The sequence below is a fragment of the Polyergus mexicanus genome, unplaced genomic scaffold (assembly GCF_030449975.1).
Source record: "Polyergus mexicanus isolate NDT 795.1 unplaced genomic scaffold, iyPolMexi1.0 SCAF_2, whole genome shotgun sequence".
Classification (NCBI taxonomy): domain Eukaryota; kingdom Metazoa; phylum Arthropoda; class Insecta; order Hymenoptera; family Formicidae; genus Polyergus; species Polyergus mexicanus.
This window is the reverse complement of record NW_027223322.1, coordinates 11,573,593-11,599,431: the sequence shown is the minus strand read 5'-3', so window position 1 is coordinate 11,599,431 and position 25,839 is coordinate 11,573,593. Positions and strand designations below refer to the sequence as shown.

Sequence of the window (25,839 nt, the reverse complement as noted above, 5' to 3'; positions counted from 1 at the left end):
TCTAGCGTCTTCTCGACCGCAGCTTGCGTCATATGTACATACACGGACGTAGTATGGATCTTCCATTATACAACGCAATGACAAGTGACAGCGAGCTCTGTTATGCCCGTATCAGACTACGCATTGAAAATTAAAGATTGAAGATTAAAGATTGGAATTTGACTAATCAGAATAAAAGGAACTAAAATTTCTTGGCCAGCCTTAGAACTATGGTTGTTTAAACCCGATTAGGGATGGACGTGTAAACGTAGTCGGTGACAGATGATGATAAATCTGGACAAGTCGTTTCATGAATGAGTAAAATCTTCTATATGCGTGCGAAAAATATCCGAATTAATTTGATAAAAATTAAAATTCATTGATTATTTTTTTTTGGGATGTGTAGAAAGTAGATATTCTATTTACATATACTTTTCTTCACTCTATATGTATATGTCTATCACGTAATACAAAAAGATTGAAAAAAGTATCGGCGTATGTTTAACCTTGCGGGTTATAAAAATGAATATGTATGAAATGACAAACAAAAAAATTCGCTGTCGAGAGATGTAATTTGATTCGTGAAAGAGTACACTTTACCGCGTCTTCATTCGTGATTGATAATCGAATACATAGCCTGATCTTTGTAGCGTGTATACATGAATAGGAATTTTACAATGATTGAGCATATATATTAAAGAGTGATTATACATTCTCAATAAAATATTGCAATACATTCAAGAACGAAGCGACGAAACGTTTGAAAACATTTCTACGTAGATATGGCAGGAACAAAATCCAAAAAATTCAGTGCTCTCTCGAAACTTTATCTGGCATCGTATAATCTTGGACAGACTTTGGGGTATGTTAATTTTTTCTGTAATATCAGATGAAAAACAAAACGAGTAACTCCGAATTTATCTTTGTCTAAAATATTTGTTCTTTAGAATATTATATAAGGGGGAAATTTATTTATTACTCGGTTATTTTTATAAAGAACTTTCTTCTATACTTATTATTATATATATGTATATTCTATTCTCTATACATATTATTCTAACATATTCTTTCTTTCCAAAATAATCTTTTCTCTTTTATTTTAGATGGAGTTACATATTGTATCTAATTATACAATATTACATTAATCCTTTCCATAACACCTTGTGGGATAAAACACAGCTACCTGTAATTATTTTTCAGAATGCAGCTGTATTAGAGGTATTTATATCTTAGTGAGAATAGAATATAAGCAGAAATAAACATGTCATTTTTTTAAAATTAATAGTTTTTAGATATCTAATGAGAACATTATTAGCAGCAATATTTGAGAAAGTGTTATATAATATAAAATTGCATATGTATACATACATATACTAATTATATATATTATTTATAAATACTTCATTATAAAAGCTTAATTTTTCCAGATAATACACGCAGCAATTGGCCTGGTATCTTCCAATGTTATAATCACAACATTCCAAGTTTTAAGCCGTGTGATGGTTGTGGTCGGAGTTATTTTAGCTACTCCTTATACGTATGCTGCTGCATCTCCAGGACTTCCGCTAGCTCTCATTGCATGGTCTATCACAGAAATCATTAGATACTTCTATTACTTTACGAATCTTATTGGTATTATGCCACATATATTGATCTGGCTCAGGTAATCAATTTTGCTACAATTAAAAGATATCAAATATGGTATCTTTTAATTATGATAGTTCTTGCTTGATTTGTGTAAACATTAATTAAAATATGTTTTTAGGTATACCACGTTTATAATACTGTATCCGATTGGGATAACTGGTGAATTATTATGTTTCTATGCTGCTGTACAATATTCTAACGCTAATCCTGACTCATGGAGTTACATTTTACCAAACAAATGGAATTTCACATTTAGCTATATGTATGTCTTGATAGGAGTTATGTTAGCTTACATACCACGTAAGTATGCGATAGGATATAGGTAGAATAATATAGAAAACAGAGATTATAAACTATAAGATTATAAACTATAAATTATATTTATGTTTTGTTGCAGTTTTTCCTCATCTTTATCTGCATATGTTTGCACAAAGACGAAAAATGCTCAATTCTAATGCATCTGCTAAGAAGGCTCATTAGCTATGAAATTTATATATAAAAAAATAAAATAAAATATAAAAATTTGCTATATGTATATGTATATAAATAGGGTGTGTGTGAAAAATGGGAAAATTTATTTTATACTAAGCATATTGATTTAAAATGATATGGATACTATTAAATACTATGAAATATTTATACTGTGTATTTATTTATTTATTCTTATTATTTTCAATAAATTTCTTATTATTTTAATCATCGAGACTAGTTTAGTGGTTTTTCTTTTAGCGATAGAATGAGATAGGTGATAGAATATCGATTATCGATTGCAGCTTAGAATTGTCACAGGCCAGCAAAAAGGTTATATGTTTTGCATACTGAAGAAAAGAAGAAATATATTACAAAACGAAAATTCTCCATTTGATTATTTTCTCTTAATGTAATCACAAATATTTCAATATCATTTGACAAGAATTTAGTATAACTAAAGAAAGAAGTCACCTCAGTGAAAAACATAACCTTCAAGATTTCACAATTATTATTAATATCTATCTATTTTAAAGTTAAGATATACAATGAAGATCACGCAAGTATTATACAAGCAACACATAGGCAGACAGATTACTAAATTGTGGTATATAAAACGAGAACGCAGGGTATACAGTGACAAAATAGAGGATTATTTGTCTAACAAACATGGGATTCAAGTGAAGAATGCTTTAGATCTGACCACTTCAAAATCGACCGGTTCAAGGTACTTAAAAAAATCTAATTTTTTTACAAATTATTATTATTATATGTTTTAAATCTATTTCAATTAAAAATTTCAAATCAATTAAAAATTGTATTTTACATCAGGTTGGGAACAGAGACACTCGAACCAACAATATCTGTTAACAAAATACATCCTGATTGGAAAGCACAGGCTTGTTTAATATTTAAGGATCATAATGTTCTGCAAGAAGGTTTGCGTCAAGCACAGATATTAACAAATACTGTGTGTCTATTGGATAACTCTTCAAATTATATACAAGATTCACTCCTAGATCTACCAGAATATATAGATGACATAGTAAAAAGGTATATTAAATATTTAGTTTTTTTAAATCATATATTAGGTTGATGGCAGAGAATGAAATGTAAGTGTTTACGTCTGTCATAGATGTAGGTATAGAGTAGGGCAGAGTCTTACATGATGACTCGCTATCAGTCTTATATGTTCATATCACATATTTGCTTTTTGTTATTTTTAGAATAATTTATACTTCAAACATATTTGACGCTCATCAAGAAAAGCTACCAAAAAGGAAAGATCCTGCAAGACCTGCATGGGTATTTCCCAGAGATTATGGCATAACCAATTGCAGAAAAATGTTAGCAAATTAAGAATTGAGTATTTTGACATACATATAACAATTTACATATTTATTTTTTAAACGCGTATTTTTAATTTTTGTAGGCGGAATTTATCCAAAAAGATCTTACAACTTTGTGAATCTTTATCTGGTCCAGATATTGCAAGAAAACGATGCATATTGTATGACGGAATAACAAAATTAAATTTAGGTAATCTGTAACTATATATCTAAAAATATTAAATATCTTGCATAATTTAAACATTGCGTACTATAAAAATGTTTCTCCAGAAAAAGAATCAGATCTTATCCAATTCACCTTAAGATCAGATGTGATGATCATGTCAGCAAGCCCCCTAAAACCATTAGAAAGTTCTAATTGCAATATAGAAATGGATCTTCCAAACATCTATCCGATGCATCATACTATCAGTTTGGATCAGACAAATTTCTACAAAACTGAAGACGTATATCGTAAGTTTAATTGCTCATCATATTCAATATACACATTGTCCTCATAATGTAACAAGTAGTACAAGTTGTATTTCATCCAACAGCTGTCAGCGCAACAACACCTTGGAAAAATGTTCACACTATCTTTGTGCACCACGATCCAGAGGAAGTAAAAAATTTGACGGAATTGGCTGTGACAGAAGACCAGATTATTGGTCGCACCATGATAAAATCGTACACTGTGGCAGCATTTCATGCACGACAAAAATTCGGCTCATCTATAAAGAAATTGCCAGAACCCGTAACTTTGCAATGCATTCAATCGGACGGGAAAAATTATCACTTTTTCATATATCAACTTAATTCGCTAGATGCTAACGATGTCAGTGTGAAAAATTTTTGGTGCGCTTTACCGCCGTTGAGACTCTATGAAAAAGCCGAATACGATAGTGCCAGACCTATAGTTGAGGATTATAATCCAGAGGTGTTTAGGAGAATATTAAACTTTTACAGGAATGGCAATTAAATAAAAACTGTTAAATTAAATGAAATTGTTAACGGATTTTTAATTGTTTCTATATGGAACACTTTCCTGTATCGTATAGATATATCTGCATATATCATTAATATACAGCATGTGTACAGAATTGTTACATGATTGTTAGAAGATTTTCGAAAAGTGTGCTTGCTTGTACATTCGGATTGATTTCTTTTGGTTTTACATGTAAACGATGATCCTGTGGTGGTTTTATTAAATTCTTCATTGATGGATAAGGTTTAGAATAAAAATATATGTGACACAATGCCTGTAAATGAATTTATTGATTTTGTTTATATTATTGATACATATATGTGTGTTTGCATATGCAAGAATTTTATATTATAATACCTGCTCAGCTGTCAGGCGTTTTGACGAATTATAAATCAAAATTTGCCTGATTAGATCGGTAGCTTCCGATTGTGCATCTTGAATAATATTCTCCCATGTTGTACCTTTGTGATAAGGAAAGCTGATTTTATTGTAGTCTGGTAATGAAGTCAATCCAGGCCATGATTCGGATGTAGGAGAACCTAAATACTTCAAAACTATAGCTAGCTGCTCGATGTCAGTTTCACCCTGTTGCATAATTTTATATAAAATACCAAGATTTTATACCATATATTTTATCAATTTATTTCAACGAAAGTAGGATATTTACTGGAAATAATGGAGAATTGTTTAACATTTCGCCGAATATACAACCGATCGACCACATATCGATCGCAGACGTGTAATATCGCGCTCCATAGAGTAATTCCGGTGCTCGGTACCATCTTGTGGCAACCTGATGCGAATATGGTTTTGTACTATCCTTCCACATCAATCTACTCAAGCCAAAATCTGCAATTTTCAAAATACCTTCAGCGCTGATCAATAGATTTGCAGGTTTCAAGTCCTAAAAACATAATTTGAAAAACTTTTCAATATTTTGGAAGAAATTGCATCTATAAATCTTATTAAAATAAGAATCATTTTTGAGCATTTGAATACCCTGTGTATTATGTGCTTTCCATGTATATATGCCATACCCTCCAACAACATTTTCATATACGTTTTAATTTGCCCCAGTGTTAAAGATATGTCAGCATCTCTCAACACTTCCCATAAACCTGTAGGCATATATTCAAACACCATTATAAAATCCAAGCCACTTGGGAAAGCATCTAATAATACAACAACCTGCAAGCAAATTGCGATAATTACAAATGTAATAACAATGCTAAATTAAAATATATATAAATGTTTTAAAAATCCAATTAATTTCATGTTTCAGAAAGAAGAAAATATACATAAGGATGTTCAAGTTGTTGTAAACTTTTCACTTCACGTATGATAGATGCGGGTAGGCCGTCTTCGATCCTTTTGATCATGATCTTCTTCAATGCCACTTCTTGATCCTTAGATACATCATGTGCTTTCAAGACCAAACCTTGCGCTCCTTCACCAATTTGACCATTGATGATATATTTCTCCATATCTGCTATTTTATCTTAAACATTTATATTGGAAATATTATTATAGATATAATATATTCATATATATTTAAATAATATACATATATCCGTAATTCAAATTAAATACTTAATTAAATAATATGTAAGATTAAAATCCTTGTGTATAAATCTTATATCAGGATCCTTATATTTATATAAATATCTTTGAAAGATTGAACTATTTGCTGACATATTTTTATATTGATGTTTGAGAAATTAATTATTAGTGCATACGATACGATTATCCTGTATGGAAAATGTGTTTTATAGTTTCCATAGTTACCAGTAAGGTAATTTACATACATTTATATATATATGTAGTGTGTGTGTGTGTGTGTATATATATCTCAAGGCATCTAGGCTAGGGACTAGGACCATAGACACAGTATACCTAGCCGAGAGTTTGCCTGTATTTAAGGAGTGGGGGATAAAGATGTACGTAGAAAAGGACATACTCTGTTTCGTGCTCCTTGCGTTCTCTCTCGCTCGCACATAGCGCTCTCTTTCGTCATGCTACGTGCGAGCGGGAGAGAATGCAAGGAGCACGAAATAGAGTATGTCCTTTTCTACGTGCATCTCGGTTCCCACTCCTCAACACTCGGTCTAGATATACTATGTCTATAACTAGGGCTGCGGTCGAGAAGACGCTAGAAATGCTTCGAAGCATTGCATTAACCAATTAGAATAAAGAAATCTTTACTCTCTTTGCCCTGATTGGTCAATAAAACGCTTCGAAGCATTTCTAGCATCTTTTCGACTGTAGCCTAGGACTCTAAATTGAATTTTGCCTTTTTTTCGCGATGCTGATTGGTTCTCTCGCTGTGTTTACTTTGTAGTAGTGCACTAAGTATCACACTATCACACACGCCTATTATTGACGATTGACGACATATGCGCGACTATATGCATATGATATGTTTAGTGTATACATACTTCCCAATATTTTCTACTTGCAAATGCATAGGCGATTAATTTATTTGATTAATTTGATTAATTTGTGATTATTTCAATTAACAATCTAAACACACAAAGTTAATGGCTGTACGTATTTAGATTATTTAAAATACATTAAGTAAATGTGACACACGTATACATACATGTCTAAAAAACAGACTGCATATGAATAAGCTACTAATCGAGTAAAACGAGAAATAACATCAACGAAAAAAATGAAGCAACAAATAATTGATTCCAAAGTAAATTCTAATGCAACTGGAGAAGCCGACGATTGTCTCTTTGAATATTTGCATGCTGAATTGGTCAATTATGTTTTGAGTAAATCATCTAATGTAGTAAGTAATAAGCATAAGATGATAGTAATAAATAGTGTTGTTTGCATGTATTATAATATCTTCTGTTATTTACTACAAAAAAATTCTCTAACTGAAAATATATATGATTTTCAATAGGAAGGCGAAGAAGAGCTTTCACGTTTAGAATGGATGGGATTCAGTGTTGGATACAGAATTATTGAACGACTAACAAGAGAATGGAGCAGATTCAAGGATGAACTGGATATGATCAAGTTTATCTGCACAGATTTCTGGTCCAGCTTATATCACAAACAAATTGATAATCTCAGAACAAATCATCATGGAGTATATGTGCTGCAAGATAATGCTTTTAGATTATTAGATAAAGTTGGTACAAGCAACAGCAAACAGTATCTTAAAGAGAGTCCTCGTCTGCTGGCTTTCACTTGCGGTCTTCTCAGAGGTAGTTTAGCAAATCTTGGTATTATCAGTACTGTTACAGCAGAGACTACTACATTACCAAGCTGCAAATTTCATGTTCAAGTTCAAAAAATTTAATAGCTGTTCTATTATGATTTGAGAAACGAAGATATACAATATATATATATATATATATATATATATATATATATATATATATATATATATATATATAAACATATATGATACAATTTCTTGTATTTATCAAATATAAGAGAATATAATAGATATTTATTATACACTCCACATACATTTTTTGTGTTTAGTTAAAAGAGATCATTAATTTCCAGAAAGAGAGGATAGTTATAAAAATCATGTATATATACTATATATATATACATATTTCGTCAATCACATATTTTCTTTTATATATCCATGAAATATATCCATACTGATGTTGATTTTTACTCCAAAGTACATCCAAATATAATATTTATTTCCAACAATTGCATATTTGATACATTTTATATAATTATTACAAAAATGGATGTATAAAACTTAAATGCTTGAAATTTACAAATGCTGAGAAACCCTAAGAAAAATTATATCATTGTATTAAAAATTTTAGATAGCTATATAATTTTCTCCATTGGCCCCTTTTTTCATTTCACACATATACATAGTGAATTATTTTTTACAAGATTGCATAGATACAAAAAATAAATCTGATATAATGTTGCAAGAAATTCCGCAATTCAATCGTTCTTATATCTAATTTTCTCACTTATACAAATACACAGATATTGCATAAATGACAATTTTACTTTATCAAATATAACTACATAGACGAATTTTACATAATGCCATTATTCTGTGCTGTATTATCGCCCTTTATTATGAAATTAAAAATGTCATTTTGATTTACAATCCCGACTAAAGCATTGTCGTCATTTAAAACTACAGCATAAGATTCTTTTTCAAGAATATGTGATAGTTTGCCTAATGTAATCGAGACTGTAACTTTCGTAAACTGCTTGATCATAACTTTCTTGGCACAGTCTGTTTGCTTTATTGCACCAGAAATCAAATTAGACAGGAGCACGTCTGACGTGATAACACCTCTCACGTGTATTTTCTCGTCATCAGTTACCAATAATTGTTGAATGTTATCAGTTTTAAAGAAATCCACAACATCTTGACATGACATTCCTTTTGATAATATTATAGGCTTATTTAATGTTACATTTAATAATGGTATATTCCACCACCATTTGTTTACCTCTATTGAAGCTTTGCATGTCTGAAGGAAAAAAAGTTATGAATTAGTGAATATTTTATATGCTTCTACAATTATATTTAAATGTACGATATCTTAGATATATCATAAATAATTTTACCAAAAAATCTCTGGCTTCCATCCATTGATCCGACACAAATTTTGTCATGTAATTGCGTATGCCATCTGGCAAAAGAATGATCAAACGTTTACCCGCCGGTAGATTTTTAGCGATTTTAATTGCCGCTGAAAGTGCCGCTCCACTGCTACCGCCACACAATAATCCCTCCTCACGAATTAATTTACGTGCTGCGTTTAATGACTCACAGTCTTCTGTTTTCATCCACATATCAACAATATTGCGATCCAAGACTGTTGGTATAAAGTCATATCTGCAAGATATAAAAAAATGATTGCATTTTATCAAAAGCTATATTATTTTGTAGTATACATGATACATACCCGATTCCCTCTACCTCGTAGAAACCAATATCCTCCTTATTTAATTCAGATGGCTGTGCCAAAATGCTTCCTACCGGATCCACACCAACAATTTTTGTATCAGGGGACAGCTCTTTCAATTTACGTCCGATCCCGGTGATAGTTCCTCCAGTACCAGCGCCAACAACAACATAATCTATTTTGCCATCACATTGTTCCCAAAGTTCAGTCGCAGTTAAATCATAATGTGCTAATGGATTGCCAGAGTTAGTATATTGATCCAAGACAATACTATTGGGTGTCTCTCTCTGCAATTTTTGAGCAACGCTGATATGCGCTTCCGGACTGTACCAAGCGGCTTCAGTTGGTGTTCTCACTATTTCTGCACCAAGAGCACGAAGCACACAAACTTTTTCGTTAGACATTTTTTCTGGCATCACAATGATGCATTTATAGCCCTTGACTGCTGCAGCTATCGCTAGACCAATTCCAGTATTGCCGCTTGTTGGTTCAATGATAGTATAACCTGGCTTTATCAGCCCCTTTTCTTCCGCATCCTGTATCATTCTATGTGCTATTCGATCTTTTACAGATCCACCAGGATTAAAGAATTCACATTTTGCATCTATATAAAAAGATAACAATAGTTAATGATAAGAACTTTCATCAGTTTCAAGTTTTTTTTTCATTTATAAGCTATGTAAGATATGATATAAAAATTTTTTACTAACACATTTCACACTTAATCCCATGAGATTTAGGAATATTATTGAGCCGAATAAGAGGCGTCTGACCGATCGCACTTAAAATGTCAGGTAATATTTTGTTGCGATTTGGGATCCTGTAGGGAACAAAATAATAAGACATATTTATTGGCACATTTATATTTTAATATGTTTTATTATGTTATATACACAATATTAAATAAATGATATTAAAATTTGCAATGTTTGAAATGTTACAATGACATATAAATTTAATGATAAAAATAGATTAATAAATGTAACTGTTATCTTTTAATCAACTTATTTTATGTTGTTTTTCATCTATTATAATCATGCTTATTTACACAGTATATATATTATAATTTGTAGCAATATCTGTGTATTAAATTTTATTATATTTCTTATATTTATTAAACTTTCCATATTTTGATTGCAATGCCATACATTGCGGTATCTTGATAAATTTGGATATTAAAATTTAACCATAGAATATGTTGTAAAAATTTCTAACTTAAAAGTAATATAGAATTGTAATGTTTAGCATGCGTATATGCAATGGCAAAATTGGAAAGTTGTATAAATTTAAAGTTTCCAGTTTCAAGAAACTTACTCTATCCGTTTTGTGTGGAGTGAACTTTCCTCATTAGCTTTCCATGTGCATTTAGCTGGTTTATCTGGTCGCTTTAGCTCCATCATTAAAACTTTAGTGCGTCTTTTATTATCAATTAAATAAGGCTTTCTCTAGAGAGAAAAAATTGCAATAAATTGTTTAATTAAATATTCTTATATAACATTAAAGATATCAATGATGTAATGACTTAATGTGTTATGTAAATTTCTGGCTTATAACGTATTATATAGATCTATTCTTTTTAATTGAACAATTGAAACAATTGCAACAATTAAAAAATTTCAATGTTTTAGAGTTTAGAGTGAGGAAAAAGAATTAAAAAAACGGGAAAAAAGCCATTGATGTAAAGAAAATATCGATGTGTTGTATTAATACTAATCTTGGTTTAGAATGCGAAAGCACGTTTTATCAAACAATATCACTGTGCAATATATAAAAATCTAAATCACCAAGTATATCCAGATTTATCACAGTCGCTTTGTCGATCACTATATTAATCATGCACGTGGCTGGATTTGTGTTCATACTATATATTAATACTTTATTTTCATGATAGAAGCTTTGGATATTTTTCACAATATAAATATAAATAATTTCGTAAGAAAATTTGTTAGTTTTAAATAATAATAAAAATCTCTTCATTTAAAGCAAAAAAAAAAAAAAAAAAAAAAAAAACAGATAAAACCTCAAAAGATATATCGATTCTATAATAGGAAACCATCTGATGATAATTTTAATTTATGTATTTCTATTTTATCAACTAATGATATTTAAGTTTAAAAAAATAACTAGCAAATTATACTCCTTATATTCTTCTTAAATATTCTCTATATTCTCCATAAATATTCCCATAAACAATTAATTTCATAAATTTTATTATCGATAATCAATCCTATCTCTTAATTATTCACTCATACCATACGGAAATTTCTCTACAGTTACGGAAGAAACTTGTCTGTTTTTCATCAATAGTATATTCAGAGATTCTTCTCTCTGGTATATTGATATAACCTAAAATTGCACGAGCATGCCGCCGAAAAAGAATGCTGGTGCCGCGAAGTCCAGTAAGGGTAAATTCTTGGAAGAGAGTGGAAAGACAGAAAAGAAAGGTGGAAACGCAGTGAAAGTAAGAAAACATTTTGTATCGATAAGTAACATGTATACCACATAACTGTATCGTGAATTATTAGCTGTTATGATAATCGAACACTTTTATTTTAAATGTTGTATACAATTGTTTACAGCTTTTATCATTTTCATACAATTTATTTTCTAAATACAGATTAGACATATACTGTGTGAAAAACAATCGAAAATATTGGAGGCATTGGAAAAATTAAAAGCCGGTCAAAAGTTCAATGAAGTTGCAGCGACATACAGCGAGGATAAAGCCAGATCTGGGGTAACGTGAAAAAATATCGTCTTAATAAACAATTGGAAATAATTGTGTCTGAAATTTTGCATTTCGTTTATTATCTGAAGGGTGATCTTGGTTGGATGACACGTGGTACCATGGTAGGACCCTTTCAAGATGCTGCCTTTGCATTGCCAATTTCTAATCTGGCATCTCCAGTTTATACAGATCCACCAGTGAAAACAAAATTTGGATATCATATTATAATGGTAGAAGGTAAGAAATAGCTTCAAGTACATATTTTTAAAGTACTTTTATAAAGTTGTTATACATATTTGATTAAATAAATATGATATATATTATTAAGTCTCTTTGTGAAAGACTTGTTTAACATCTGTGATATATTATATATTATCTTTTATTAATAAACATAATTTTATGTAATTTAAATTTTTATATAAAAAGGAAAAGATACAGTTCATACATTTGACACAAGCAGTTAAAAATCAATGTATGTTATAAATATAAATGAATTGCTGTGTTTCTTAATAATGAAAAAATATAGAATCATTTATTATTCACGAATTTATTGCTATCTGGAATATACATTAGTATATATATTATTTTAGAAATGTACTTATTTCATATATCTTTTTATAATAATCTAAGAATTGTATGTTTGTAAACTGTAGTTTTTATTTTATCTAATTTTCTCCGTTTATCTTTAGGAGATTATGTCTAAGAATATAAATAGTAATATTTCCTGAAATCAAATAATGCCTACAAGTTTAATTAAATAATTCTATGTAGGGTCTAATGAGTATGAAATGTTATAACATTATATATAATAGTAATAAATAAGATGTTCTATATGCTACTCAGTCACTTCTCTGGTGTAGACACACATTTGAACGTTGTAACATTATAGGTGCTTAAACCCATTTGAATAAAAGTAAAATTATTGTTCTATGAAGTTTTTGTTCCATTATATGCGAATGTTGGGATTGGTAAAACGAACATATCTCAGGAGAGACTCATTGTCCTCGCAAACCCATGGTTTCTTGTGATGACATGCCACATCATGCCAGTTCACTCCATCATTGTAGAATTGATTGAGAATAGCCAGGCAATTCTCGGGAGCACCGCCTTGAATGGCCTCGCGATTGTCAGGCTGTGGTTTGCCGATACTAAATAAAACACATATATTGCCCACATACAGAACGAATTCTCGTAAGATGAATCAAGATATTTACATTATCGCTTTGTCATTTGATATTACGTATACGTTTAGAAATCTTGACTATTAGACGTACGATCATTGATTATAGAGCAAAAAATAACAGAGAATTGCAGCGGGCGGGTAAAAAAAATTTAATCACATCTTGTTCAATCATTCTTGAGCTCCAAAGTGTGAGGATCGCATATGCATGATCTTGACTTCAATGTATCTCGATATGTACAAGCGTTTGAATAGCAACGATTTGAATTGAACGATGCAAAATTACAGGTCGGTATACTCTATGGATATGTAATATTGCGAATAATAAGTCTTACCCGCCGCTCTCGGACCAATCATTTTGGCCGCGATCGTTGGTGGGTGCTAACTTCTGCAACTCTGCGGTCCAGAACCAACCGTTAATATGAAGAGGCTGCAGATCCGGCCTATCGCAGCCTTTGAAGTCACAGAGGCGACCGGAGGTCCAGATATATTTTACCTTGTCTGCAAAAGAAGCGTATCACATTAACATCCTTACTTTTTCTACTCCGATTGCCCACGAAATGCAGGATCGATTTGCAGAGTAACAGTACTTTGAACGATGCGGTTCTTGATGAACTCGTTCTCGGCGGAAGTCTCCAATGAAACTAGATCCATGCAACGTTGTCGGCAGAAGTTTCTACCCGATAGCCAGTCTACTTCTTGTCCGGCCGTTCTCGGATCAGCCCACGAAAAATAATAGCCTTTTCCATTGAATCGTTGATGAATGATCCCTGCGAGAAAAACCGCAATTAGAAGATCGAGTGAATTAAATTACACGGGCACTAGACAATAGACAATAATCTTTATAAATGTCTTTGAATGTTTAAGAGATATGTTTACATTAGGAAGAGCTGAAGGTCTTTCGCTTGTTCCCGGAGTGAAAGTTGCGAAATTAGTGTCAGTCGAGGCGGCGACTCTGGGCAATCGCAGTCACGACCTAGACATTGGCACCCGCGCTGTATATTGATTTTATCGCGTGCGTCACTTTCCAAATAAAGAAGAAGAAAGTTTTTTATGAGGGGCGCGTCTTTGGAACGCGCGTCAACCGGCTACGCCTAATGAATGGATAATCAGTTATCAGGTTCCGTGCATAACACATTCTCTTCCATTTCTTTAAGTCTAGAATCTCGTCAATGATTTAAGTCGGGGATCTCTCTTTTGCGTTGAATTTTATTCTCATTTAAATGATTTGTATTACATAATTTGATTTTTCCAAGATCGAGATCCATTAGAATTTTTACATTTTTTTTATAAGACAAAAGTTAGCATCATTTACTTTACACCAAAAAAGAAGTTCAAGGTGAAATACTTCATATAAAGCTTAACAATCTTTTCTTTTAAGATAATTTTGTTGCATTCTTGGAAGTTAAGTTGATAAGTCTTTCATCTATGAATTCCTTCTTAGATAATAGGACAAGAGAATATTGGGAGATGCTGAGAATTTGGAAAATATGACATTCCAGATTAGATAATTAATGGTGATTTATTCTCACTGATTCGACCCAACCGAAAACGCGATGAACGTGAAAGTGCCACTCGACATTCCGTACTACTTACGACGAGGACATTTACAATTCAAATGCGTTCGAGTTACACCGCTTCGGTGTCATCGTCACACTTTCTATAACGAACGTCGAGAAAGATGCATAAGATGTGAAGGATGAACGGTCACGTGTAATTAACGATGCGGCGTCGATATAAGAGGATGCGATAGACGCGGAAGATACAATGATCGAAGATCCGAGGCAAAGTAGGAAATAGGAAAACGGGTGGAGGAGGAAGATTCCGCAGCGCAGGGTTGCGGCCTCTTTAATGACAAATATCAAAAATACTTTCTCTGGTTCGTAATTTCCTCAGATATTTGACGGCTGAGGGAAATAAAACGAAGACTTTCTCCGGCGTGAACTTTTAGAGAGAGCATTGGGCGAATGCTTATTATTTAAATTCTAGCGGAAGATTAATTTGTATAAAAATTCTAAGTGGTAATTTCCAATATATTTGTATAAAGTTTCTGAGAACCATGGTTGACAATTAAGTTAATTTAGCATTGAATAATTCAATAATTTATGCCTTTAATTTTCCCACTATAATATAGTGAAAAAGCATTATCTTGTATGATTAAAATATTTTCATATCAACATAATATAAAAATTTAAAAAATGTATAAAAGATACATGTTAAAAATGTTTAATGCTTAAGAGACAATTTTAAAAGCTTCGTGTTGCTTGGATAGTTTTTGATAAAAATAGTGATATATAAAGCAAAACTTACTTTGTGCGCAAAGTGCTGGATTCGGCGATTCCAAAATCCGACCATTGGGTTGTGGTTGAAATTGTGCGGTGGATAGCGTCACAAGAGCAACAAGATATACGATGAGTGGTATCATTTTTTTTTCTTTTCACATTACAGCCAATAAAAAAGAAATCCAAAAAGTTAATATTGAAGTACAATGAGCGAGATCTATTTTAATTAGAAATTTATTTTAATAATTTATCTTCTTCACTTCTAATTGGTAGAAATGCTTTCTTTGTTATTTTTAGGTTTAAATCCCGAACTTTCTTGAAGAGGCGACCGTCCTCAAACCGGTTCTATACGATTCTAACGTATACAGGATGGTACCTTGTGCCCAATCTTATTTCATATGATAGATACAGGATTTGATTCAACTAATGTTAATAATTATTACTGCTTTTATTTTTTGTTGTTTATGTAGATGAAATATAATTTAAAAATTATATAGAATTTATTCTTAATAATTTAATATAGAATGTATTAAATAGATAAAAAAGTGAGCAATGCTTTTTAAAAAACTTAAAAACGGGAATGTGTAAAATGATATAATTTTAATCGCATCTAATTATTTTTCAGAAATTATATGTTGAATTTACCTGATATGGTCAGTTGCAACTCGATTATAATCAGCAAGATTAAGCGTTTCAATGTTCAAACGCACTAATCTCCACAGAAGAAACAGAACAGGTACTTTCCACCTGATGCTGTCCTACAGACGCTCAACGAAGAACTGTAGTGTTTTCTTGGCACAGGCACCCCTATATATACACAATGAGGACACATCGCGTCAATACTTTTACCATTCAGTGAGCCACGTTTTCGAGCGTCGAAGTCTCCATGACGGGATTTGCCCATCGAAGACTTCGACGCCATACATTTCATGTGAATCGTTCGATCCTTTCTTCTCTTTGTCTTTGTGCAAGGGTCATCCTTGGATGCGAACCCGATGACTCAGAGCGATGCTTAATAATCGCGCCTTTTCTCTGAAAAATGCAATACATTCTGCGATTTTTCCTCTCAAATTAATTATTCGAATAGCTGTTTTCGATCATTTGTTTATGAATAGCTAATTAAACTGACTTTAGTCGAGCTCATTAACTCGTATCCAATATTTCGCAAAGACCGCAAATACTTTCTAGAAAATTTTGGAAACGACATATTGTGTCGAAAATAATTCATGCATAAGCTTGATAAATTTTTAGAGAATTAAAAGATAATATAATGTCCCTGAAAGAGATCCCAAGATTTTCTACTGGAACATAATTTATAGGATTTCTTTTCTCCAATTCCTTAAAATTTATTATTTTTATGCAGATTATATATGAAAAGTGGAAAGTAAAATGCGAGTCGATGCGAGTGAAAGGAAAGTACACGAAAGCATGGAAATTGAAATAACGCTGCGTCAAAAGTTCTCAGAAAAAGTACATTTTATAATATTCAAATATGTAAAAGAAATTAACGGCATGTTCGCCGCAATATGGATATTTGTTTAAGACGGTCCGTTTTTGATTGCGTTCGACGCTTATTGAAGATTTCGGAGAAAATGTGAACTTTCGATTGTACATTCACGGAATTTGAAACGGTCTTTATATAATTCAGAACATTTTTTACTACTTACATGCGAATTAATCGTTATGTGCAATGTTCTATATTTATTTCTAGATTTAGAAAATTTCTCATTATAAAAATTTTACATGTTTGATTTTTTAAATTCTTTCTCAGCAGAAATTTGATGAATTAAAAAATTATGAAAATATTTCTTTTGAAATTGATGGATATTTAATTCTTAAGAGATTAGAGATTGATCTTATAAATTAAGAATAATAGCTGTATAAATAAAAATAAAAAAAAATAAAAAAAAAGGAATTCTTTAATGTTCTAATTACTTTTTATTATAATTGAAATCGGGAGAAATTTTCATCTGCGAACTGATTTTGCAATCTATTTATATTTGCATTTAAATGAATATTTGTATTCTCACGTTACCAAGAACTATCAATTTTCATATAATTTAAATATAATTTAAATCTTTTTATTTGTTTTGCGAAACAATAGCGCTAATTTATTTCGCTAATATTAAGACCGTCGCATAATTGAAAATATAAGGAATAGAAAACAAATATTAGAGAGATAAGGACTGACTTGCTTGTATAAACTATGTACACCAAGTATACCACATTTTTAAAGCACTCATACGTCTCCCTTGAAAAAAGATTGACCTTTTGATATTTTTTGAAAAGATTAGTCAGTCGCAAAATAAACAAGTTGGAAACTTTTTAAAATATACACCCTGTATATACGTACAAATAGAAACATACGCATCGCAAATTATGTAATCGCATTTTTATCAAATCTGTCAAAAATGTCGTATTTCTACCTTAAAATCTTTATCCGACAATTTCATCTTCGAGATTATTGAATGTACGATGTAATAATTTAAAGCAATTGCCGGTAAAGCTTTTGACTGTGTCGTTAATCCATGTCAGAAGTACTACAGAAATAAATATGTGCTCTAGAATAATTTGACAATAATTTCATACAATAAGTGAGTGCTGAAAAAATAAGTCAATATAATATATTGCCTATTAATCAACAGTGAAATGATTCGCTTCTAATTAATATTTTAGTAATATTTGTTAATAAGTACTAACATATTTTATTTTTACATTCTAAAATAATCTTCTAATTTCTCAGAAAAAAATCGAAGGTCGCGCTGTTTGATATCAAATATAAATAGAGTCAAGAATACTTACTACAATAAAATATTGAAATATTTAATTCTATATATATTTAAAAGGCAATGCTTATTATAAAAAATCGACTTTAACAAAAAATTAACTTTATTTTTAATTTCTTGTCACATAACAAAAAATTGTAAAAGAATTTTTTTTTTTTTTTTTTTTTTTTCCAGAAAATTTTATTCCCGCGGATCATGCAATATCATCGGATAATATCTTCATTCTGTCCGTTAGATGGACGTAGCGGTAGCATGCACTTGTCAACATGTTCAGTAAACGCGGTGCACTGATAGTTTTGGAAGGTTGCGATCGGGCTGGCAAATCGACCCAAGCGAAGATGTTGATGAACGCGTTGGACGATCTACGGATTCCTGTGAAATCCCGAGCTTTTCCGAGTGAGTTATAGAAAAATTTCTTGTAAGATCATCTGAATCGCAAGGTTATGTTTAGGTTATATTGCGCGGGAAAAGATGTTTTCGCTATTAGCGGAACAATTAAATATTAACAAATGAAAATTTATATGTCAAGTATAATCGTTATTTTTTCTTCAATTGCATTGCGCTGTGAATGACATAGAGCATCAACTTGCACGTAATGATTGTCTTAAAAAAAAAAAAATATTTTATTTAATTTTGCAGATAGAAAGACTCCTGTTGGAGCTATGTTAAATAGTTTCCTGTCAAAAGAAATAAATGTGCCACCAGAGGCAGCTCACTTATTGTTCTCTGCGAATCGATGGGAGTGCAAGGAAGACATTGAGAAGACACTTCTGTCTGGTGTTACTTTAGTGATGGACAGGTACACAGCGTCTGGTGCTGCATATACAGCAGTCAACACTGGCAGAAGTCTCAACTGGTGTCAACAACCTGACATAGGGCTTCCAAAGCCAGATTGCGTGGTGTTTCTCAAGGTTTCCAAGCGACAGCAAGAACAGCGTAGTGATTGGGGAAAAGAAAGGTTCGAGCATAATGAATTTCAGCAACGTGTCGATACTAATTACGAGAAATTAAAAGATGATACTTGGATTATTGTAAATGCGGATCAAGATGAATCGGCTGTGCACAGTGAAATACTGCAAAAGGCACTATCAGTCATCCAAGAAGTTCAGTATCATAATATTAAATTATTAAGTAATTGATGCTGATAAATCTCTAATTTCATATTTCTATCTCGGCGAGGAGTCACTATATTAGTAATTCTTTGCGGTATATATTTGCTACAGTCTTTAATAAAATTTTGATAAAATATTAAATAAATTAAATAAAAGACTATTTTCATATCTAGAAGTAAAGTTAAGCCTTATTAAACTAAATTGTATAAATCTTGTTGATTTCTTAGATTTAATAGATAACATATAACTATCAATTAATAAATAAGATATATATTGTTGGAATTTAAAAAAATAGAAAAATTTAGATAAAATTATATATATATATATGTAAATTTAGATTTCGTATGTTTGATTTAAAACTATTTGTTTCATTAACGTTTATATATAAAATACTTGCGATAGCACTGCCAAATGTAATAAAGTAAATTCGTTTTTATTTTTACTGATAAAAGCAAAATCCAGGTATATCACGTTACGCAATTTTCTATGCAAATATAATTTCACGCTTGTCATAATAAGTTGCCGAGACGGAATTTTCTTCCATCTGGATTTGAATACAAATCCGATTTCTTAGAAAAATCGATATTAAAGAAAGAATCGGGGTCGCACGCGTCTCTCAGAGAAATTCAGACATATTCTAGAGAAATGCGATTTCGTCGTACATCTCGGTCTCGATCTCGGCGAAATAAAATATGTGGTAAACATTTCTGGAATCGGATTGCGTACTTCGCGTGCGTACTACGCTCGGTCTTTCACGAGATATATCTCATCCTCGAGGCATAATTGATCACGCGACACACGTTAGTTATTATATACTGAATAAAACTTTACAACAAATAAAAATGCGTTAGACTATAAATAATAATGTATGAATGAAAATGAGTATTATTACAAAGAGGTAGATTGAGATTCATATAGGGTCGTATATATAATTGCGTTTTTTGTTAAAGAATTTGGATCGATAATAAAAATTGCAAGTCGTTTAAGCTCATCGTTCTGTTAAGAGGAAAAAACATCGAGAGAAGTTTTATCTGAGGCGAAAAATCAAGTCAAAAGCCAATTTATTGGAAATTTAATTTATCTTCTTTGCTTTTATCCTCTCTAAAAATATTGTATAACTCGCTCGCCGTGTTGCGCTTGTAGTTGTGCAGCAATCATTTGTAAAAACTGAGAACGAGATGTATTATAGCAACATAAACTAACTTACATCGTCCTATATTACATCATAACTTTTGTCATAATGCAGACAAAAGAAAGAAAACAAAAAAATTGAAATTTTCAGAAATATACTTGGAATTCAGAAATATAATTGGAGTTTTGATTTGTGTCCTTTCTTACGTAATTATATTCTTATGATATTTTACTTGACACTTTGAATATTTTCAGAATTTACATTTTCCCATTTCAAAGATCGTAAGATTTCTAACAAATTCTTGGAATTGCATTTCTTCAAATTTCAGTTTGTGCCATCTCTTTACTGTTCCTCTAAAACTTATCCGACTTTTCAAAAGCTCAATTTTTATAATTTTGAGCCTTCAAATTCAAACATTCTTAGACTTGCGATTCTTGGAAAATTTCAATTTATGCCACTTTTCACATACTCATATTCTCAGCTTGCTTCTCACATTTTCGTTTGTATGCTCATTTGCTTTATATGCTTTATCCACATATCGGATTCCTATTATATGATAGCTTATATATATATATATATATATATATATATATATATATATATATATATAATTTCATCATTTGCAGAAAATCGAACGAATTTGAGAAAAGATAAATACATAACACACACTATAAAAACCTTTTTTAATTCGGTGATGTCACAAGGTCTCTCGCGCCCTCCCCTGTTAGTCTCAGGAACATGCGCATCATAAATATAATAGCACAATACTCTATATAGTCTAGTAGTAAAAGTTTTCATTAAAATATTCTATTCAATATTTTATTTTGTATTAATAATAAAAATAATTATTCTATTATTAATTATACGTATATGTACGTTCTATAACAATTTAAAATATTTATGTTTTATGCTTACTAGAGTATTGTGCTATCACATTTGTGATACGCACGTTCCTGAGACTAAGTGATGCGCTCCTTAATTACGATTTACGATGCGGTGATGCGTTGCTAACAATAAGGAGCGAGGGGAATGAGGGAAGCAATGAGCAATAGGCGTAAGTTAAAAAATCCAGCCGAAAAGTTACAAATAAATCCCAGTTCACTTATATGATAAGTCGTTGGACAGGGTTCTTATTCCTACCGCAGCATCTTTATTCCTATGTCGCCACCATCAACCGTCAACTCGGAGTTTCACGGCTCCTGAGGGTTCGAGGTTCGAGATCGAACCTAATATCAGCTGCTTCACGTGTCACCCCATAAACGGCCTTAAAGACTAGCACGATGCATCTTCGCGCAATGATGCCGTACGACGATCTTACGCGTACGAAATTCTCGTATGTGCATTGAATGAGGATGACGGAACCGGAACTTTGCCGGCTGTGTGCCGAGACCAAGAAGAATCTCATTGGGATTTACGAAGCCGAGGGACAGAAACTCGAAATCGAAGCTAAGATTGCAAAGTGTTTACAGATACAGGTAAAATTTTAATAAATCGAATGTTTTCTTTTTATTATTCCCATAAAATGTATTTCAGAAACTGTAATTCAGAAAAACAGAAATATTTTATTTGGTATTGTGGTTTCATTCCGAGATTCACTACCAATACTTGTAAATCTATAATTCACTTTATATATATTATAAATTTCCAATACTAGCAATGAATTTCGAAATGTGTGTATAAATATAGTTGTAATGTGCATTGGTCCTAATGTGTCTTAAATATTAACTGATTGTAACTTATTATTATATGATTGTTATCATATGACAGTTCTAAATTTTTCAAAAAAACATAAATTTAAAGTAATATACATTTATATGTTTTACATTTTGCTAGCTTAATGTAATAAAAATTTATAGAAATAAATTTGTTTTTCTCAAATTTTAGATAACATTCCTATTAAGAAGTTAATATAAATCTTGCAAAGACAATTAATTTGAATTTGTCATTTTATTGTCAATCTAGAGCAATAAAATTAAATTGTTTTTATATCCTATCAAATAGTTTACATATTTGTAGCTTACATAATTGCAATATAACTGCTTATATATATGTATATGAATTTTAGTTATATCTAAATTACATGAATTTTGATACTTCTGATGTATTTTTTATCTTTAATAATGACTATTACAATTGCAGGTTCTAATAACAGACAGCTTGCCACTTACGGTTTGCATAGATTGTTGTGATTTGTTGAATCAATGCAGTGAGTTTTTTGAAAAGACCAGTAAAGCACAAATATCGCTAAAACAATTACTAATAAATTTAAAGCCTGAGCCACAACCGATAGAACCAAATATAGATTACGTGGAAGAGACTATAGAATTTCCAAAGGAAGATGAAGTCAACAACAGCGAAGAGATAGCTGAGTGTCAATCAGCTGGCAATTATATCAATGACACAGTCAATGTCTTGAATACTTACAATTTTATTGAAGGATGTAATAAAAGTGATAATTCCAAAACTCAGAAAACACAAGATAACGCAAAACAGAAGAAGTGTAAGATACAAATAAAGAAGATTTCCCCTAAACAAGCTAAAAAAAGATTAAAGAGGAGAAACCAGATGCAAAGAATGGAAGAAAAATCTGAGCTCCATATGTCTTCCCAAATAGACAAGGAACAGAATGATACAGCTGTAAAAAATAATTTAAAGATTGTAGATAATTATATACTGGGTAAGATATTTTAATATATATAAAAGAGATTAATATATATGTACTTCTAATTTTATTTCCTTTGTTTGTTTATGCCTTTAAAATCGTCATATTTAAATATCGTAATTAATCCCAATACAGATCTGCTATAAGTCTAATATAATATATATGCTTTTAATTTAGAAACAGAATCTAATTTAGAAATGAGAGAAACACGATCAATGGAAACAACTAAGCATGGAAGGAAAAAGACAGAAGGTTTAGAGAGATATTCATGGCTGTGTACAGATTGCAATGACAAATTACCAAGTCTAGAAGCATTAGAGGAACACCATGAAACAGTGCATAATCAAAAAGCCAAGTATATGTGTGTGCAATGTTGTAAGGTTTATGATAAGTACTATGGGTTTCTTACTCATGTTAAAAGACACAAGAATAAAGCAAAGTTTAGGTACGAATTGTTTGCTGTGTACAATCATGTAAAATTTTGGATATACGAACATGTTTGTTGATATTGTTCAATCTACTTTTAGCTGCGAAGACTGTGGAAAATCGTTTGTACATAAAAAAGTATTAGACTCTCATAAGACAATTCACAGTGAAGAACGGCCATTTGTATGCCAAACTTGTGGTAAAGCTTTTAGACAGCAAAGTGCTTTATATATCCATAATCGATGCCATTTACCTGATACTGTGAAAAACAGATATCCATGTGATCAATGTGATAAGAGGTTAATACATTTTTTTTCCATATTTCAGAATGATTATATTTCACAATGTATATCTATATAATTGGATGATAAAATTTATTTTTAGATTTTCTACAAAACCAAATCTGGTAACGCACAAACGGATTCATTCTGGTGTCAGAAATTTTACATGCGATCAATGTGGCAAGAGTTTTATACAGAAAGGAAATTTAGAAGCCCATTTTTTAACTCATTCAGTAGATAAACCATATAGCTGTTCTCAATGTCCAAAAGCGTAAGTCAGAATATCATAAACATATTATATTACCACATTCATATATATTATTACATACATGACATATATTATATACATGATTTAAAAAAAAATAAAATGATATTGTATAGATTTAAAACACCTTTGCAATTGAAGAAACATGAGACGGTGCATACAGGTGCCAAGCCGCATCAGTGCGATGTGTGTGGAAGAACCTTTAGGGAGAAAGGAACTTTAAGGGAACATCACAGAATACATACCGGCGCTATGCCATTTACTTGTGAATTTTGCGGGAAACGCTTCCGTTTCAAAGGGATATTAACTGTAAGTTATTATAAGATTTTAATCATATGATGTTTTTAAAATACCGATTTATAATACTATTATTTTGCAATTGCAGACACATAGGCGACAGCATACAGGAGAGCGTCCGTACAGTTGTTTAGAATGTCAGCATCACTTTACAAATTGGCCAAATTATAATAAGCATATGAAGCGTCGACATGGAATCAATACTTCTCACACCAAACATTTAACAAATAATCAGCAGTTGCGACAGACGGCAGAACAAACACAGTCTCTCGAGGAAGAAGATCCGCTCTCTGTATCTCAAACAGAATCTACAACAGCGCAAGTATAAAATGTTTATTTTCTAGTATTAATGTATGTATCAATAATAATAAAGTAAAGGAAAAATAATAATATATTAGAACATTGGGTGATCTAGTTCAGTTAAAATATCATACGAATTTGAATTCGTTTTGGAACAATAGCTTATGTGTATTCGATTAATACAATGTATAAATATTTAAATATTGTATTTTTACAGGTAATGCAAGCAGTTCCTTACGCTTCAACATCACAACCCATAGTTATCCAAGCTATTCCAACGACTACTATTCAGACTTTCCAAACGGACGTCAATGGTACTGTTCAAGAAACTGTATTCAGAGAACGAAACACGACTTATTTCAATGCAGTACCGGCAGCGCTCCAAAACTTTTTGCCAACAAACTTGCCGTATAATTTTTATAGCATTTCAAATGTTACGGAAAATGATTTAATTCAACATAGATAAAATTGTTTCTTAAGACCAAGCTTAAATAAAGACAACTATGTTTTTATGCCGATCAATCATGAATCGAGATACGTATGATATAATCATAATGTAATGTTATTAAAATCACATAATGCGAAATACATAAATATACATACAAAGATACAGCTACAAACTGAGGAACAAGAAACTTTAGTGATAAACAAATGTAAATTAAATGAATCCATTAGTTTGAAATTAATCTTTAATTAATTAAAACAACGAATTTTATAAATACTTTGTCGCAATGATTTATAATGGTATATATAAGATCTCCAAAAAACAAAATGATTTATATAAAAATATAGAATTAGAGAAATCATAAAACTTTATTATGTGAATAAATATCAGTCTTTTGTATATAAGAATAAAAACTAGAAGAAATAAAAAATATTAGAATAAATTAGAATTAAGGAAAATAATAAAAAAATTAGATAAAATATTCACATACGTTTTATATTGTGTACCATGATTAGTATTAAGAATATTATTAAAATTTATATGTGTATTTATATTTATACATGTACACTTGTTAAACTACATTTATTATTAAATACATTTCACACATACATTTTTATAATAAA

General features: G+C 30.9%; 9 protein-coding genes across 18 annotated transcripts; 6 read left to right on the top strand and 3 right to left on the bottom strand.

Annotated features, from left to right (window-relative positions):
* Window positions 1–86: 86 nt before the first annotated feature.
* On the top strand, window positions 87–2,244 carry Hacd1 (3-hydroxyacyl-CoA dehydratase 1). The gene is made up of 5 exons (XM_070312551.1): window positions 87–841; window positions 1,083–1,197; window positions 1,407–1,642; window positions 1,745–1,926; window positions 2,024–2,244. The coding sequence occupies exons 1-5, from the start codon at window positions 762–764 to the stop codon at window positions 2,104–2,106; spliced, it is 696 nt and encodes a 231-aa protein (XP_070168652.1). The 5' UTR covers window positions 87–761; the 3' UTR covers window positions 2,107–2,244.
* A 129-nt stretch (window positions 2,245–2,373) lies between these two features.
* Mrpl37 (mitochondrial ribosomal protein L37) lies at window positions 2,374–4,657 on the top strand. Of its 2 annotated transcripts, none has more exons than XM_070308512.1 (7): window positions 2,374–2,427; window positions 2,636–2,821; window positions 2,926–3,147; window positions 3,321–3,440; window positions 3,527–3,633; window positions 3,714–3,896; window positions 3,980–4,657. In XM_070308512.1, exons 2-7 carry the CDS (start codon window positions 2,643–2,645, stop codon window positions 4,399–4,401), a joined length of 1,233 nt encoding a protein of 410 aa, XP_070164613.1. In that variant the 5' UTR covers window positions 2,374–2,427; window positions 2,636–2,642; the 3' UTR covers window positions 4,402–4,657. The 2 variants fall into 2 exon arrangements, with proteins under 2 accessions (XP_070164613.1, XP_070164605.1); XM_070308504.1 differs by having other exon boundaries at window positions 2,421–2,506; window positions 2,631–2,821.
* On the bottom strand, window positions 4,417–6,199 carry LOC138940035 (cyclin-dependent kinase 20). Of its 2 annotated transcripts, none has more exons than XM_070308535.1 (6): window positions 6,144–6,199; window positions 5,706–5,905; window positions 5,407–5,595; window positions 5,075–5,311; window positions 4,765–4,992; window positions 4,417–4,681 (listed from the first exon to the last, which is right to left on the bottom strand). In XM_070308535.1, exons 2-6 carry the CDS (start codon window positions 5,889–5,891, stop codon window positions 4,526–4,528), a joined length of 996 nt encoding a protein of 331 aa, XP_070164636.1. In that variant the 5' UTR covers window positions 5,892–5,905; window positions 6,144–6,199; the 3' UTR covers window positions 4,417–4,525. The 2 variants fall into 2 exon arrangements, with proteins under 2 accessions (XP_070164636.1, XP_070164626.1); XM_070308525.1 differs by having other exon boundaries at window positions 5,998–6,177.
* A 390-nt stretch (window positions 6,200–6,589) lies between these two features.
* Window positions 6,590–8,883, top strand: Trs33 (trafficking protein particle complex subunit Trs33). Of its 2 annotated transcripts, XM_070308492.1 has the most exons (3): window positions 6,590–6,950; window positions 7,022–7,201; window positions 7,319–8,883. In XM_070308492.1, exons 2-3 carry the CDS (start codon window positions 7,079–7,081, stop codon window positions 7,718–7,720), a joined length of 525 nt encoding a protein of 174 aa, XP_070164593.1. In that variant the 5' UTR covers window positions 6,590–6,950; window positions 7,022–7,078; the 3' UTR covers window positions 7,721–8,883. The 2 variants fall into 2 exon arrangements, with proteins under 2 accessions (XP_070164593.1, XP_070164583.1); XM_070308482.1 differs by having other exon boundaries at window positions 6,590–7,201.
* Window positions 8,134–11,293, bottom strand: Cbs (cystathionine beta-synthase). Of its 2 annotated transcripts, none has more exons than XM_070308459.1 (6): window positions 11,127–11,293; window positions 10,635–10,765; window positions 10,031–10,140; window positions 9,321–9,924; window positions 8,980–9,250; window positions 8,134–8,882 (listed from the first exon to the last, which is right to left on the bottom strand). In XM_070308459.1, the coding sequence occupies exons 1-6, from the start codon at window positions 11,178–11,180 to the stop codon at window positions 8,436–8,438; spliced, it is 1,617 nt and encodes a 538-aa protein (XP_070164560.1). In that variant the 5' UTR covers window positions 11,181–11,293; the 3' UTR covers window positions 8,134–8,435. The 2 variants fall into 2 exon arrangements, with proteins under 2 accessions (XP_070164560.1, XP_070164569.1); XM_070308468.1 differs by having other exon boundaries at window positions 8,136–8,882; window positions 11,105–11,291.
* A 187-nt stretch (window positions 11,294–11,480) lies between these two features.
* Window positions 11,481–12,531, top strand: LOC138942359 (peptidyl-prolyl cis-trans isomerase NIMA-interacting 4). Its single transcript, XM_070312539.1, has 3 exons — window positions 11,481–11,781; window positions 11,938–12,057; window positions 12,138–12,531. Exons 1-3 carry the CDS (start codon window positions 11,683–11,685, stop codon window positions 12,294–12,296), a joined length of 378 nt encoding a protein of 125 aa, XP_070168640.1. The 5' UTR covers window positions 11,481–11,682; the 3' UTR covers window positions 12,297–12,531.
* A 157-nt stretch (window positions 12,532–12,688) lies between these two features.
* Window positions 12,689–21,667, bottom strand: LOC138939984 (L-selectin). 4 transcript variants are annotated; one of them, XM_070308442.1, is made up of 7 exons: window positions 21,219–21,667; window positions 21,034–21,086; window positions 16,156–16,317; window positions 15,539–15,661; window positions 13,819–13,998; window positions 13,564–13,729; window positions 12,689–13,196 (listed from the first exon to the last, which is right to left on the bottom strand). In XM_070308442.1, exons 4-7 carry the CDS (start codon window positions 15,651–15,653, stop codon window positions 12,995–12,997), a joined length of 663 nt encoding a protein of 220 aa, XP_070164543.1. In that variant the 5' UTR covers window positions 15,654–15,661; window positions 16,156–16,317; window positions 21,034–21,086; window positions 21,219–21,667; the 3' UTR covers window positions 12,689–12,994. The 4 variants fall into 4 exon arrangements, with proteins under 4 accessions (XP_070164543.1, XP_070164525.1, XP_070164534.1 ...); XM_070308424.1 differs by lacking the exon at window positions 21,034–21,086 and having other exon boundaries at window positions 16,156–16,542; XM_070308433.1 differs by lacking the exons at window positions 21,034–21,086; window positions 21,219–21,667 and having other exon boundaries at window positions 16,156–16,580.
* On the top strand, window positions 18,475–20,703 carry LOC138942351 (thymidylate kinase-like). The gene is made up of 2 exons (XM_070312525.1): window positions 18,475–18,692; window positions 18,936–20,703. Exons 1-2 carry the CDS (start codon window positions 18,563–18,565, stop codon window positions 19,433–19,435), a joined length of 630 nt encoding a protein of 209 aa, XP_070168626.1. The 5' UTR covers window positions 18,475–18,562; the 3' UTR covers window positions 19,436–20,703.
* On the top strand, window positions 21,354–25,612 carry LOC138939974 (zinc finger protein interacting with ribonucleoprotein K). 3 transcript variants are annotated; one of them, XM_070308402.1, is made up of 9 exons: window positions 21,359–21,594; window positions 21,666–22,015; window positions 22,680–23,217; window positions 23,380–23,647; window positions 23,730–23,927; window positions 24,013–24,180; window positions 24,291–24,483; window positions 24,560–24,793; window positions 24,989–25,612. In XM_070308402.1, exons 2-9 carry the CDS (start codon window positions 21,887–21,889, stop codon window positions 25,235–25,237), a joined length of 1,977 nt encoding a protein of 658 aa, XP_070164503.1. In that variant the 5' UTR covers window positions 21,359–21,594; window positions 21,666–21,886; the 3' UTR covers window positions 25,238–25,612. The 3 variants fall into 3 exon arrangements, with proteins under 3 accessions (XP_070164511.1, XP_070164503.1, XP_070164493.1); XM_070308410.1 differs by having other exon boundaries at window positions 21,354–22,015; window positions 24,560–24,789; window positions 24,989–25,078; XM_070308392.1 differs by having other exon boundaries at window positions 21,359–22,015.
* The last annotated feature ends 227 nt before the right edge of the window (window positions 25,613–25,839 follow it).

Excerpts from the sequence above, each read along its gene's own strand:
- Hacd1 (XM_070312551.1), top strand. The coding sequence starts at position 762 with ATGGCAGGAACAAAATCCAAAAAATTCAGTGCTCTCTCGAAACTTTAT. Across the intron at positions 842-1,082 it reads AATCTTGGACAGACTTTGGG|ATGGAGTTACATATTGTATC; the intron begins GTATGTTAATTT and ends CTTTTATTTTAG. Across the intron at positions 1,927-2,023 it reads TATGTTAGCTTACATACCAC|TTTTTCCTCATCTTTATCTG; the intron begins GTAAGTATGCGA and ends GTTTTGTTGCAG.
- Mrpl37 (XM_070308512.1), top strand. The coding sequence starts at position 2,643 with ATGAAGATCACGCAAGTATTATACAAGCAACACATAGGCAGACAGATT. Across the intron at positions 2,822-2,925 it reads TCAAAATCGACCGGTTCAAG|GTTGGGAACAGAGACACTCG; the intron begins GTACTTAAAAAA and ends ATTTTACATCAG. Across the intron at positions 3,897-3,979 it reads CAAAACTGAAGACGTATATC|CTGTCAGCGCAACAACACCT; the intron begins GTAAGTTTAATT and ends TTCATCCAACAG.
- LOC138940035 (XM_070308535.1), bottom strand. The coding sequence starts at position 5,891 with ATGGAGAAATATATCATCAATGGTCAAATTGGTGAAGGAGCGCAAGGT. Across the intron at positions 4,993-5,074 it reads ACAATTCTCCATTATTTCCA|GGTGAAACTGACATCGAGCA; the intron begins GTAAATATCCTA and ends ATTATGCAACAG. Across the intron at positions 4,682-4,764 it reads AACGCCTGACAGCTGAGCAG|GCATTGTGTCACATATATTT; the intron begins GTATTATAATAT and ends ATTCATTTACAG.
- Trs33 (XM_070308492.1), top strand. The coding sequence starts at position 7,079 with ATGAAGCAACAAATAATTGATTCCAAAGTAAATTCTAATGCAACTGGA. Across the intron at positions 7,202-7,318 it reads TGAGTAAATCATCTAATGTA|GAAGGCGAAGAAGAGCTTTC; the intron begins GTAAGTAATAAG and ends GATTTTCAATAG.
- Cbs (XM_070308459.1), bottom strand. The coding sequence starts at position 11,180 with ATGAACACAAATCCAGCCACGTGCATGATTAATATAGTGATCGACAAA. Across the intron at positions 10,766-11,126 it reads TAGTGATCGACAAAGCGACT|AGAAAGCCTTATTTAATTGA; the intron begins GTGATAAATCTG and ends TTTTCTCTCTAG. Across the intron at positions 10,141-10,634 it reads CTCCACACAAAACGGATAGA|GATCCCAAATCGCAACAAAA; the intron begins GTAAGTTTCTTG and ends TGTTCCCTACAG.
- LOC138942359 (XM_070312539.1), top strand. The coding sequence starts at position 11,683 with ATGCCGCCGAAAAAGAATGCTGGTGCCGCGAAGTCCAGTAAGGGTAAA. Across the intron at positions 11,782-11,937 it reads AAGGTGGAAACGCAGTGAAA|ATTAGACATATACTGTGTGA; the intron begins GTAAGAAAACAT and ends TTCTAAATACAG. Across the intron at positions 12,058-12,137 it reads AGGATAAAGCCAGATCTGGG|GGTGATCTTGGTTGGATGAC; the intron begins GTAACGTGAAAA and ends TATTATCTGAAG.
- LOC138939984 (XM_070308442.1), bottom strand. The coding sequence starts at position 15,653 with ATGATACCACTCATCGTATATCTTGTTGCTCTTGTGACGCTATCCACC. Across the intron at positions 13,999-15,538 it reads TCCAGCACTTTGCGCACAAA|GGATCATTCATCAACGATTC; the intron begins GTAAGTTTTGCT and ends TTTTTCTCGCAG. Across the intron at positions 13,730-13,818 it reads CAAGAACCGCATCGTTCAAA|ACAAGGTAAAATATATCTGG; the intron begins GTACTGTTACTC and ends CTTCTTTTGCAG.
- LOC138942351 (XM_070312525.1), top strand. The coding sequence starts at position 18,563 with ATGTTCAGTAAACGCGGTGCACTGATAGTTTTGGAAGGTTGCGATCGG. Across the intron at positions 18,693-18,935 it reads GAAATCCCGAGCTTTTCCGA|ATAGAAAGACTCCTGTTGGA; the intron begins GTGAGTTATAGA and ends TTAATTTTGCAG.
- LOC138939974 (XM_070308402.1), top strand. The coding sequence starts at position 21,887 with ATGAGGATGACGGAACCGGAACTTTGCCGGCTGTGTGCCGAGACCAAG. Across the intron at positions 23,928-24,012 it reads TGTGATCAATGTGATAAGAG|ATTTTCTACAAAACCAAATC; the intron begins GTTAATACATTT and ends ATTTATTTTTAG. Across the intron at positions 24,794-24,988 it reads CAGAATCTACAACAGCGCAA|GTAATGCAAGCAGTTCCTTA; the intron begins GTATAAAATGTT and ends GTATTTTTACAG.